Consider the following 13,291-nt stretch of genomic DNA (forward strand, 5'->3'; position numbering starts at 1 on the left):
AATCTACTGTACTGCCTTTGCTTAAAAGGTGCAATGTGGGACTAGAAGGATTCTCTGACAGAAATGCAATATATTATCAGATATACTGTACTGTTTTTTTAGTACCTTAGAATGAGACGTTTTTATCTACATACACCGCAGGTTCCCTAAGTAGGACAAATGGGACCCTAAGTAGCCCTAAACAGACAAAAGAATAAGAAAGAAAGCACGTTTTGTTACTATGTTGTCTCAGACGATGACGTGTTTGTCCTGTGGCGGCTACTATAGCTTCACTATGTGTTTCGAAAGGAGGGGTGAGCTGTGGACTGAGCCATTGGTTGCAAATCAAAGTCTCACCACTAGATGCCGCTTAAAAGATTAGTCCATTTTCTTAAAAAAAGATCCAGATAATTTACCCACCACCATGTCATCCAAAATTTTGATGTCTTTCTTTGTTCAGTCGAGAAGAAATTATGTTCCAGTTTTTTTCTCATTTTAATGGACTTTAATGGACCCCAACACTTAACAGTTTTAATGCAGTGTAAAATTGCAGATTCAAAGGACTCTAAACGATCACAAACGAGGCATAAGGGTCTTATCTAGCGAAACGATCGTCATTTTTGGCAAGAAAAATAAAAAATATGCACTTTTAAACCACAACTTCTCGTCTTCATCTGGTTGTGTAACGTGTAAGCGCAACCTCACGTAATAAGTTAAGAGGTCACAGACGGTATGCGAAACTACGCCCCAGTGTTTACAAGTGTGGAGAAAGAGGACCGTTCCAACGTTGTTGTATGTTGAATGATACTAATTAATGTCTTTGTGTCAGTTTATTGTTTAAAATGGTCTGCAAATATGCGTTTCAAATGTAACACGTGACCTTTCGATGTCATTACACACTTACGTGAGGTCGCGCTGGCGCGTCACACAGAGAAGTTGTGGTTTAAAAGTGCATATTTTTTATTTTTCTTGCCAAAAATGACAATCGTCTTACTAGATAAGACCCTTATGCCTCTTCGGGATCGTTTAGAGTCCTTTAAAACTGCAATTTTAAACTGCATTAAAACTTTAAGTGTTGGGGTCCATTAAAATCCATTAAAATTAGAAAAATCCTGGAATGTTTTCCTCAAAAAACATAATTTCTTCTCGACTGAACAAAGAAACACATCAACATTTTGGATGATATGGTGGTGAGTAAATTATCTGGATTTTTTTTTGGAAAATTGACTATCCTTTAAAGTCCCACATTGCACCTTTATCTTGGACGTTCCTCGATGAATTGCACATGAAACATGAGTAGATAAAAATTTTTTAGCATTGCATAGCATTTACCATTTCACATACTGTAGTACAGTAAATACAGTATTTACGGCACACTATCCGTAGCTGATATCTTAATAAATGATCTTCGAAGAAATTGCTACATGCTGTTCTGCACCACCAAACTGGTCTGTTTCTGTCAGGATCAGCCGCCTGTGCTGAATCAACTGGATTCCAGCAGTAATCCGTCCTCCACAACATCCTCTACGCCTTCTTCTCCTGCCCCCTTCCATCAGAGCAACCCCCCTAGCGTAACCCCGCCCCCAAACCCCTCCCCTAAGGGTCACCGTGACAACCGTTTCCACTTTCCAGGTGAGCACCTGAACAAAGACAATGATATAAACCTAGAGCCATCAGTTTAATGATTAACTCCTGTACACATGCACTCACCTGGGCAAAAATAAATGAGCTCTAACTGTTGTTTCCTGCCTTTCAAAATATGTTATCTTTTAAGACAGCATAGTTGGATGATCTGGATGAGTCTTCATGTTGAGAGTTTGGAAAAGAGCTATAGACTTTTCCTCTAGCTTTATATTTGTTTGTAACAGTCTAACTTTAAAGGGATAGTTCACCCAAAAAATTTAAAATATTGTGTTTCCAAACAGATCTGGGGCACCATTAACTTCCATGGTAGGAAAAAATAATACTATGGTATTATGAATAGTTAATAGTACAAAACATTTTTAAAATTTTTTACAGGTTTGGAACTAGATGAGGTTGAGACTGAGAGTAAATAATCAGTTTTTTTATTTTTGAGTGAACTATCCCTTTAAGAGTCTAACATAAATCACATATGTAAGCAAAGCATCTTTGTAAAATCACCACTAACCGCAGACTGTCTCTCTCTCTGTCCACTTCCTGTCTCTTTCACTTCCTGTCGTCCTTTATCATATCAAAGCTGCCTGTTATTTTCAGCACAGACAGCAGTTTATCTTCCCTGGTGAGTTAAAAAGCACAAGTTGTTTTGCGTGACTTTTTTGCTGAGCCATTATCTAATATAACTTTCAGAAATCCTTCCTTCTTATTTGACAAAAATGTCTTGATTTGTGACATCCCATATGAAAATTAACCATGGTTTATTGTAGTTAAAGTGTACACTGCAAAAAAAGGATTTTCAAGAAAAAAAAAATCTTAGTATTTGTCTTGTTTTCATTAAAAATATGTAAAAAAATAAAGATGCTTTTTCTTGATGAGCAAAACGACGAAAGAAAATAAGTCTAGTTTTTAGATCAAAAATATCAAATTTAAGTGATTTTGTGCATAAAACAAGCAAAAAATCTGCCAATGGGGTAAGCAAAAAAATCTTGAACATTTTTCTTAAAGGTGCAGTGTGTAATTTCTAGAAGGATCTTTTGACAGAAATGCAAAATAATATACAAAACTATATTATCAGGGGTGTATAAAGACCTTTCATAATAACCCGTTATATGTTTATTACCTTAGAACGAGACCTTTTTATCTACATACACAGAGGGTCCCCTTACATGGAAGTCGCCATTTTGTGCTGCCATTTTTCTACAAAAGCCCTTACAGGACAATTTTTTTACTAAGTTGTCTCCGACGATGACATGTTTATCCAGTGGCGGCTACCGTAGTTTCTGTATGTGTTTCAAAAGCGAGGGGTGAGCTGTGGACTAAGCCTTTGGTTGCAATTCGCAACCTCACCACTAGATGCCACTAAAATTTACATACTGCACCTTTAAATACTAAATTGGCAGATTTTTTGCTTGATTTATGCACAAAGTCACTTAAATTTGATATTTTTGCTCTAGAAACTAGACTTATTTTCTTGGGTCATTTTGCTCATCAAGAGAAAGCATCTTAATTTAAAACTTTTTAGATATTTTTACTTAAAACAAGAGAAAAATACTAAGAATTTTTTTCTTGAAAATCATTTTTTGCAGTGTAAATTCAAGACAAATTTGCTTACCCGATTGGCAGATTTTTTGCTTGATTTATGCACAAAGTCACTTAAATTTTATATTTTTGGTCTAAAAACTAGACTTATTTTTTTGGGTCATTTTGTTCATCAAGAAAAAGCATCTTCATTTAAGAATTTTTAGATATTTTTACTTAAAACAAGACAAAAATACTAAGAATTTTTTTCTTGAAAATAATTTTTTGCAGTGTGGTAACCCTATTTTTTTGCATTTTGATTAGCATTTTGTAAAACAGTGATTAAACCACAGATGTTGGATATAACAAGATTGAACACCGCTATAGATGTCCGTACGTCACGTGACCCATTATGTTTACGCCACCATACTGGCAGCCAGGAGCGAATATAAAATGAATGGCGCCAGTGCACTTTAAAGGAAAACACCACCTCAACTTATTGAATTAATACATACAACCCCTGTTTGGATCCTTAGGAATGAATGGGGCTAGGCTAAATGCTAACAAGTGCACGCATTGAATAAAGATAGGTATGTATTAATTCATCTAAGTTGAGGTATGAACATAGTAAAATATTGAAAAACAGTGCTGTTTTCCTTTAACTTAAAAATATAGATATGTACATAATAGATGAAACATAACAAATTCCTGTAATGCCTTTTAACGTTTATCAGCCTAGTTACTTTCCAATTTTAAACTCTTTCATTTCATTTCAGGGTTATTATTAAACATAAAACCCGAGTTTGAGAAACAAAAGTTATGGTACAGTTGATTCTCCATTCTAGTAGATAGGACTTTAGTCTTGCATGAATGAAATACCTGCCCAGCAGCATGCAAACATGACCGTTTAGTGAATTAAATGAAACAGTAAATAATATTACTGTTACTACTTATTTACTTAAGCTTTATTTATTGTACATGCATTATTTTGGTGACGTGACGGCCCCTGCTTGATGTAAAATCTGGGTTTCAAAGCAAAACTTTGTGTTTTAGTAAGGTGATGTGCCCCCTGGTGGTGATTTTCAACACTGCATATACTGTAAACCTGAATAATAAAAATATCAGTAATCCTTTATTTTATTTTTTACACAGATGTTTGCAATACCAGTGTACTTCATTCAGATGTGCTACCAGATACGGTGTAAGTAATATTCTGTTCATATAGCAAAATTAAAAACAACGCCAGTTGACCAATTTGCTTTTCACAACGTAATCAACTTTATACTAAAAATAGCAAACAAACGAGACACATAACAAAAACAGAAATGTAGATAAAATCACATCATTAATACGCATGACACAATGTCAATTTGAAAATTCAGATTCAGCACACACTGCTAATCTCATATCAAAGTGAATTTGTTGGTCCTTTTCTTCACAGTAATGAGATCGATGCTTCAGAAGAGGAGATGCACGCAGAACAAGATGAGGAAGAAGATCGTGAGGTGAGAAATACATTTTACACATTTGGTTTACAAAGGATACAATTTTATTTTAGCGTCGTATACATACTGCATTTCTAGCATTGTTTGTGGCTGATTCCTCTCTATCAGGAGCTGGAAGAGGAAGAAGAGGAAATCGAGGCAGAAGAGGAAGATGATGAAGCTGTGGATGAGGAAGACGAAGAGGTCGAGGAAGAAGAGGATATGGAGGAACTGCTTGCTGGCTCCGAGGGAGAATGCGAAGGCGACGAGCTGGACGACCTGCCCAGCACGCATGGAGGAACGCACTGGAGAGGTCCGATCTCTCGTAAGGCCAGTCAGACCAGCGTCTATCTGCAGGAGTGGGACATTCCATTCGAACAGCTGGACCTGGGGGAGCTCATCGGCAAGGGCCGATGGGGTCGGGTTCATCACGGTCGCTGGCACGGAGAGGTGGCTATTCGGCTCCTGGAGATCGATGGCAACAACCAGGACCACTTGAAGCTTTTTAAGAAGGAGGTGATGAACTACAGACAGACGCGTCACGAAAACGTCGTCCTGTTTATGGGAGCGTGCATGGCCCCTCCTCATCTCGCCATTATTACCAGGTATCTCAAAATATATTGGTTCTGTAGTTGATGTGGGTTTACAGTATTAATCAAAACTTCATATATACATATAAATTTCCTGTAAAGGTCCACTATGTAAATTTGTAGCGGCATCTAGTGGTGAGACTGTGAATTGCAACCAACGGGGTAGTCCACAGCTCACCCCTTGCTTTCGTAATATGTAGTGAAGCTACGGTAGCTGCCACAGTACAAACAATTCACCGTTTGAGACAACGTAGTGACAAAACGCGCTCTGTAGGACAGTTTGTTCATTTAGGGCTACTGTAGAAACATGGAGGCGCAAAATGAGGACTTCCATGTAAGGGGACCCGCGGTGTATTTAGACAAAAACGTCTCATTCTAAGGTAATAAAAAAAAACAGTACAGTTAATTTTGTAAGGTCTTTATACACCACTGATAATTTTGTTATGATTATTATATTGCATTTTTGTCAAGAGATTCTTCTAAAAGTTACACAATGCACCTTTAAAGCTGTAATTTTTACCTCTCTGTCGCCATCTCTGTTTGAAATACAAAATTGCAGGCTACTTTACATACTTGCCAGTGATGCGCGGGTTGATCCAAAATGAGCGGTCACCCGCGGTTACGAGTCATCCAAAAATATTTTTCATGATATTCGGGTTACGGTCGGTCGGGTCGGTTGAAATAAAGATGCCAATTTACTATTTAAAAAATGCGGGCCAGGACCCGCGCATCACTGATACTTGCATATTGAAAAACAGACAATTCCAGTGAAATCCAACCCGGCGGCTTAACCTATAAATCACTATTATAAGCTTACCTTTGTGAATTATGTTAAGGTATCAAAACTTAAAAACTGTATCCTTTAACTTCCCAACAGCTTCTGCAAAGGCCGGACGTTGTATTCGGTTGTCAGAGACACAAAAAACACACTGGACATCAATAAGACTCGACAAATCGCACAGGAAATCGTGAAGGTGACTCTGTTTTTTTTTTATATATATACAATTTATGTGGTTGCCAAAAATTAAAGCTGTTATTCTGTTCCTTAGGGAATGGGCTACCTTCATGCTAAGGGAATCGTCCACAAGGATCTTAAATCGAAAAATGTCTTTCACGACACAAACAAAGTTATCATCACCGATTTTGGTCTTTTTGGAATCTCCGGTGTGGTTCAGGAGGGCCGGTAAGTCGGCGCATCATTAACGGTAATGTACGGTTTTGCTTCACGTCACCGTATTGACCCCAGGTGCCTTTTTAGACGGGAAAACGAGTTGAAACTTCCTCACGGTTGGATCTGCTACCTGGCTCCGGAAATCGTGCGCAAGATGAGTCCGGGAAACAACGAGGACAGACTTCCGTTTTCTAACGCTGCTGATGTTTATGCTTTCGGGTAGGAAATATAACTTCTGCGTTTACGAACCCCCACAGAACCGAAAGGAGCGGCGCTCACCTGATGTCTTTTGCTGCTTGCTTTTAGCACCATCTGGTATGAGCTGCAGGCCAGAGACTGGCCCATCACCAGTCAACCTGTTGAGGCCACCATCTGGCAGGTGGGCAGTGGAGAGGGCATCAGAAGGGTCCTGGCTGAGATGAATTTAGGAAAGGAGGTCACGGTGAGGGCTGCATTTAATCCCATTTATTATATGTCTGTAAGCTACCGTATATGGTGGGGTGATTTTGTGCATAAAACAAGCAAAAAAAATCTGCCAATGGGATAAGTACATTTTTCTTGAATTTTGTGTTTAAGAAAAATTTTAAAGATTTTTTTGCTTACCCCATTTTTGCTTGTTTTATGCTTAAAATTACTTAAATTTTATATATTTTTGGCCTAAAAACTAGAGTTATTTTCTTGGGTCATTTTGCTTATTAAGAAAAAGCATCTTAATTTAAGAATTTCTAGATATTTTTACTGAAAACAAGACAAAAATACTAAGAAAATGTTTTCTCGAAAATAATTTTTTGCAGTCTACAGGAGGAACAGCACTGCAAAAATGACTTTCTTACTTAGTATTTTTGTCCTGTTTTCAGTAGAAATATTTTAAAAAATTAAATCAAGATTTTTAGTATTTAGTATTTTCTTGATGAGCAAAATGATTTAAGAAAATAAGTCTAGTTTTAGACAACCAATATACAATTTAAGTGAATTTGTGCTTAAAAAAAGCAAAAATATCTGCCAATGGTGTGAGAAAAAAAATCTTGAAATAAGTTACGTTTTGTCTTAAACACTCAATTCAAGAAAAAGTTTCTCAACCCATTGGCAGATATTTTTGCTTGTTTTAAGCACAAATTCACTTAAATTTTATGGGGTTTTTGTCTAAAAACTAGACTAATTTCAAGTCATTTTGCTCATCAAGAAAATACAAGAATTTTTTATATTTCGACAAAAAAAAGAAGAAAAATATACTAAGTAAGAAAGTCATTTTTTGCAGTGAGTAATGTATGGTATAGTATGTGGAAAATTATGTTTTTTTTACCTTAACCCGCATATTGCATTACACCAAATACACAAAAGAATGTTTTTCAGCAACCCCTTTAAAATGTAATGCTTAAATATAGTGTTAATTAGTGTTTTTATTTATATAGATTCGGTTTTTTTATAAGTGCCATAATTGGGTCCCAGTGCTTCTATCAACCTAGAAAATGTGGAAAAAGATCAACCCAGTAACTTAGTTTTAGTAAACCATTCTCTGCAAGCATGTGAAAAAATAAGTAATTGAAATTTGGCTCCCCTTGTGATGTCAGAAGGGGATCTTATTATATTAATTCTGCCCCTTTATCTGCATTATCCAACCATGGCACTGCAATTTAGGGCAGAGATCTGCTCATTTGCATTTTAAAGGACACACCCATAAAAGGTACATTTTTGCTCACACCTACAACGTGGCAATTTTAACATGCTATAATAAATAATCTTTATGTTATTATGATAAAACTTCACATACGTACCCTGGAGACACCAAAGATTTATTTTAAATCTTAAAAAAGTCTCCTTTAAATATGCAGTGAATTGTGGGATTGCCTTGTTTCCAAATTAAACCACGGTCACACAATGGGGCGGATTTCCAGACAGGGATTAGACTAGTCCTAGAATTAATATAACAGCTCTCCAAACTGAAAACAACTTGCACTGACATCTTAAAACACATCAGTGCCCTTTGTTTAGCCTCAAAATGCACGCCAGTAATGTTTGTATTTGTTAAAACTAGTTATATTTCCTTCTTAAACAAGGCCTAGTCCTGGTTTAAGATATCCCTGTCTGGGAAACTGTCCCTAGATGTTTTAAAAAATAGGTCTTCATAGGTCATAGGTCTGCATATAACTTTTCCATGCTGAAAGCCTAGTGTGAATAGGGCAGTATACAGGATAAAGATACCATTAAAATGCATAAAAACATTGTAAAAATTTGCAGATGTTAACTATAGGCTTTCTCTTCGTCCCACAGGAGATTCTGTCCGCCTGCTGGTCGTACGACTCTCGTAATCGACCCACGTTCACCCAGCTGGCAGACATGCTGGAGAAGCTGCCCAAGCTGAACCGACGACTGTCTCACCCTGGACACTTCTGGAAGTCTGCAGAGTACGTATCCTAGTCTGGGACACAGTTTTAAGAGAGGATATACAGTACAGGTGACGAAACGGACGAAAGTGGAAACAACCGTAGAGATGACCTCGAAAGTTATTGCCGTGTATCAGTTTTCTAATATTGCTTGTCCAGTTGTTTCTTCACCAGGTGTGGTTTCCACCATCTTGTTCTTTATGGGCATTACCTGTCTGATGTTCTCATGGGCATCTCTGGCAACAATTTTTTTTTTACTTTTTTATCATTTTTTGCTAGATGTATTTCAAAATTACTTTGCTTTGGTTCAACCAAAAATGAAAATTCTTTCATAATTTACTGTTTTAGACCTGTAAGAATTTCTTTTTTCTGCTGAACACAAAAGAAGAATTTTGATAAATGATGGTAAGCACACAGCTGCTGGAAAACCATTGACTTCCATAGTACAAAAAAACAAATACTATGGAAATATTGTGATAAACGATGATAAAAATATTTTAATAAAATATGTGTGCTTACCATCATTTATCAAAACATCTTCTTTTGTGTTCATCAGAAAAATGAAATTCATACAGGAGTTTAAATTTTTGGGTGAACTATCCCTTTAACTTATCTGTTAATCTTTTAAAACATTCACTGCTTATTGCAATAGGTTTCTTCTTAAAGGGACACTCCACTTTTTTGGAAGGTGTGCTCATTTTCCAGCTGCCCTAGAGTTGAACATTTTGATTTTTGCCATTTTGAAATCCATTCAGCCAGTCTCAAGGTCTGGCGGTACCACTTTTGGCATGGCTTGGCATAGTCCATTGGGTCGGATTGGACCATTGGCATTGCGCTAAAAAGGTAGCCAGAGAGTTTTGATGTTTTTCCTATTTGAGGCTTCGCTCTTCTGTGGTTACATCGTGTACTAGGAACGACGGAAAGTGGATGGTTGTGATTTTCTAGGCAGATATGGCTAGGAAATATACTCTCATTCTGGCATAGTGGTCAAGGACTGCTGCTGTGGCATGGCTGCGGGAGGCGCAATGATATTACGCAGCAAATACTAGTCCCCTTAGTAACTTTATACTAGTCCCCTTTAGTAATTTAATACTGATACGCAGAAAGTAGTCCCCTTAGTAACTTTCAATAGCAGGTGACTATTTTCGGGCACTGCGTAATATCATTGCGCCTTCTGCAGCCATGTTGCGGCAGCAAAGTACTTGATTATTACGCCGGATAGTTCCTAGTCATATCTGGCTAGAAAATCAAAACTTTTGGTTTTTTGTCAGTCTTGGTATACGGTGTAACTGCGGAGGAGTCAAGTTTTGGATGGGAAAAATATCAAAACTTTTTGGTTATTTTTGAGCGCAATGCTGGTGGTCTGGTCCGGGTCAATGGATTGTGCTAGGCTGTGCTAGGGGTGCTAGCACCGGACACGGAGATCGGCTGAATGGATTCCAAGTGTGGTGGAGGTCGGGTGTTTAGCTCTGGGGGAGCTGGACAATTAGCATATTTAAAAAAAAAAGTGGAGTGTCCCTTCTTATTAGCAACCTAATCTGCTTTTATCTCTTTCTCTATCGTTTCTCTGTGTAGGTTGTAGCTGTGTGCCTGCAACAATGTGCAATGCAAAACCCTCAAACCCTGGCTCTGCCTTGCATGCCTGCTGAACGCCTGACCTCTCCTGGACTCACAAAACTAACCATCGTCTGCTCTTCCGTCTCTAACTCTTAACTTTCGGTTCGGTGGGTTTTGGTGGTGGGCGGCTATCGAGGAGTCGAGTGAAATGAAAGGCTTTGCCTTTTTATTCCCTGTTCATTTTCTTGCGTGAAGTGCACAACTGGTTTTTCTCTTCCTCTCCTGCTCTGGTTTGTGACGTCATGTGACACGTTTCCTGTTGGATTTATTGAAGATTTACACCAAGCACCTCTGCTTTCCTTCAGTCTCTTTCTCTCTCTCACTCTCTTTCGTGGTCTTGGTGCCTCTTAGTCCTGTGTGATGTGGGATTCTGTCTCTGATTGGACCGTCTGGTTCATGCTTTAGTTCACACCTTTAGTTCTCACACTTCCTCCACAGTGTCTGACACAAATAATAATTCTGTTTTTAAGAGAGAAATATTTGTTTCCTAACCAGGCGTTAACCAAACTATCGGTCAACTCATGCAGCCTAGTTTATTTGATGTTTTATGTCGAGCAATGAGATATCACGGTGGTCGTAACATCACAGAAACCATGTAATCGCCGAAACATCCCGTTCCTTATTGCTTGACGTGGTGACAACTGATAAGATAGATAAAAATGTAAATTCAGATTTACTGTACTACTTTATTGTGTTATGCCTGGTTTAGGATGTGTTGTGAGGGTCTGTCCAGTGTATTTTTATTAAATGTAAAAACTGACAGCTTTCCGAACCTGATGAGATTTAAATGGGATATAACGTTCACCTTTGCCCTCTTTAAGTTATTATATCTGGCATGGATGAGCCAAAGAGAAGCGTGTATGTCTTCTCACCTGAACGATGGATGGGTCTTGAAGTTGAACAGTGGTTCATAATGAATTGTGTATACATGCGTTTGTGTGTAACATGCGTGTTTGTAACGTTGTGAATGTGAAAGGGTGCGTGTTTGTTTGTTTGTTCTGTATAAGACTGGATTTTGTGGTTTGGAAATGTGAATGACATGTAAAATATTTATGTATAAATATGGTTTATTTATTGTACAGTCAATGAACAGAATTCTTTAATATTTAAATGGACATTTTATATTAATATAAATATATATATATACTGTACATCATGACATTTTTGAATATGTATTGCTGTCCTATCCCAGATGTAAATATTCTTTATATTTTTTAATGTAAAATAACAAAAACAAACCTGTAAAGCAAACTTTTTCTAAAATGGGTCGATACATGTCATATTTTTGTATTGCATGTGGCTACTGTACACAGTGTCTGTTTTCATCCTTGAAAGACAATAAAACCAAGCTTGTCACGTGAATTATATTAGTACGTTTTATAAAAACACAAATATTTGGGTTGTAGAAACTTGGAACCTCGGAAGTAATGACATGTAAAGTATAGTATATATTTCATTGTAATTTATCATTTACAGACGTCTAAATTAAATATTTTAAAAAGTACACTGCAAAAAAATTATTTTTTAAGAAAAACAATTCTTAGTATTTTTGTCTTGATTTCAGTAAAAATTCTTAAATTAAGATGCTTTTTCTTGATGAGCAAAACGACCCAAGAAAGTAAGTCTAGTTTTTAGACCAAAAATATCAAATTTAAATGATTTTATGCATAAAACAAGCAAAAAAATCTGACAATGGGGTAAGGAAAAAAATCTTGAACATTTGTCTTAAAACACTAAATTCAAGAAAAACATTGACAGATTTTTTTGCTTGCTTTATGCACAAAATCAATTAAATTTGATATTTTTGGTCTAAAACTAGACTTATTTTCTTTGGTCGTTTTGCTCATCAAGAAAAAGCATCTTAATTTAAGAATTTTTTGATTTTTTTACTGAAAACAAGACAAAAATACTAAGAAAGTTTTTCTTGAAAATCATTTTTTGCAGTCTGGATATTAATCTCCATATCTTTCATCATAAAAATCTAAATATCTCATCATGGTTATGACTATACAAAACTCTAGGGGGCACTGTCTTACTGCAACAAAATTCCTCTATGGCAGTGGATTTCAGCTTTTTTGGTATCAAAGCCTCATTGTCAACCACAATATTTGAAGAAAATGTTAGTGCTTTACCTAACTGGGAAATGTACATTCGACATTAAAATAACCAAACACCAGGACATATCTTTTTAGTTGTTTTAGCTCATTTTAATTATTAAAGGGTACATATCATAAAAATCTGACTTTTTCCATGTTTAAGTGCTATAATTGGGTCCCCAGTGCTTGTATCAACCTAGAAAATCTGAAAAAGATCAACCCAGTAACTTAGTTTTGGTAAACCATTCACTGCAAGCATGTTAAAAATAGGTCACTGAAATATGGCTCCCCTTGTGATGTCAGAAAGGGATAAAACCGCCCCTAAATCTGCACTATCCAACCACGGCACTGCAATTTAGTGCAGATATCAACTCATTTGCATTTAAAAGGACACACCCAAAACGGCACATTTTTACTTGCACCAACAAAGTGTAAATTTTAACATGTTATAATAAATTATCTATATAATATTTTGGGCTCAAATTTTACATGTGCTCTGGGGACACCAAAGATTTATTTGACATCTTAAAAAAGTCTTGTGAAATGTCCCTTTTAAGTCATCTTGAAGCTCAAGTGTGTAGTGGATCATGGCCCCTGGTTGACAAAAATAGATGGGTTCAGGTATACCAACGCATGGGCAATATGGGCAGTAATACTGGGTCTGATATAAATCCGTCACCATGTGTAGGGTCACGTCCCTGCTGTTTCATAAAGGAATTAAAAGGTTTTTGTCAATCCTGTGACTAAAGAAGATTCGTCTTTAAAGGTTGTTGAATAATTTGTAAATGTGAATCAGAATATTCAGCTGATATGA

The 13,291-nt window shown here is 36.7% G+C and overlaps 1 protein-coding gene across 4 annotated transcripts in view; it reads left to right on the plus strand.

Annotated features, from left to right (window-relative positions):
• Nucleotides 1-11,743, plus strand: part of ksr1a (kinase suppressor of ras 1a) — a 50,119-nt gene extending 38,376 nt beyond the window's left edge. For 2 of the 4 annotated variants that reach the window (XM_055207939.2, XM_055207936.2), the window contains exons 10-19: nt 1,443-1,611; nt 2,198-2,239; nt 4,288-4,336; nt 4,577-4,640; nt 4,749-5,224; nt 6,087-6,183; nt 6,259-6,392; nt 6,468-6,599; nt 6,687-6,822; nt 8,652-9,543. In XM_055207939.2, coding sequence (XP_055063914.2) covers nt 1,443-1,611; nt 2,198-2,239; nt 4,288-4,336; nt 4,577-4,640; nt 4,749-5,224; nt 6,087-6,183; nt 6,259-6,392; nt 6,468-6,599; nt 6,687-6,822; nt 8,652-8,798 — 1,446 coding nt within the window. In that variant the 3' untranslated portion in view covers nt 8,799-9,543. Of the gene's footprint in view, nt 1-1,442; nt 1,612-2,197; nt 2,240-4,287; nt 4,337-4,576; nt 4,641-4,748; nt 5,225-6,086; nt 6,184-6,258; nt 6,393-6,467; nt 6,600-6,686; nt 6,823-8,651; nt 9,544-10,339 lie in introns of those variants that run through there. The other 2 variants (XM_055207937.2, XM_055207938.2) reach the window with 2 other exon arrangements.
• The last annotated feature ends 1,548 nt before the right edge of the window (nt 11,744-13,291 follow it).

This window comes from Misgurnus anguillicaudatus, chromosome 12 (genome assembly GCF_027580225.2).
Source record: "Misgurnus anguillicaudatus chromosome 12, ASM2758022v2, whole genome shotgun sequence".
NCBI lineage: Eukaryota > Metazoa > Chordata > Actinopteri > Cypriniformes > Cobitidae > Misgurnus > Misgurnus anguillicaudatus.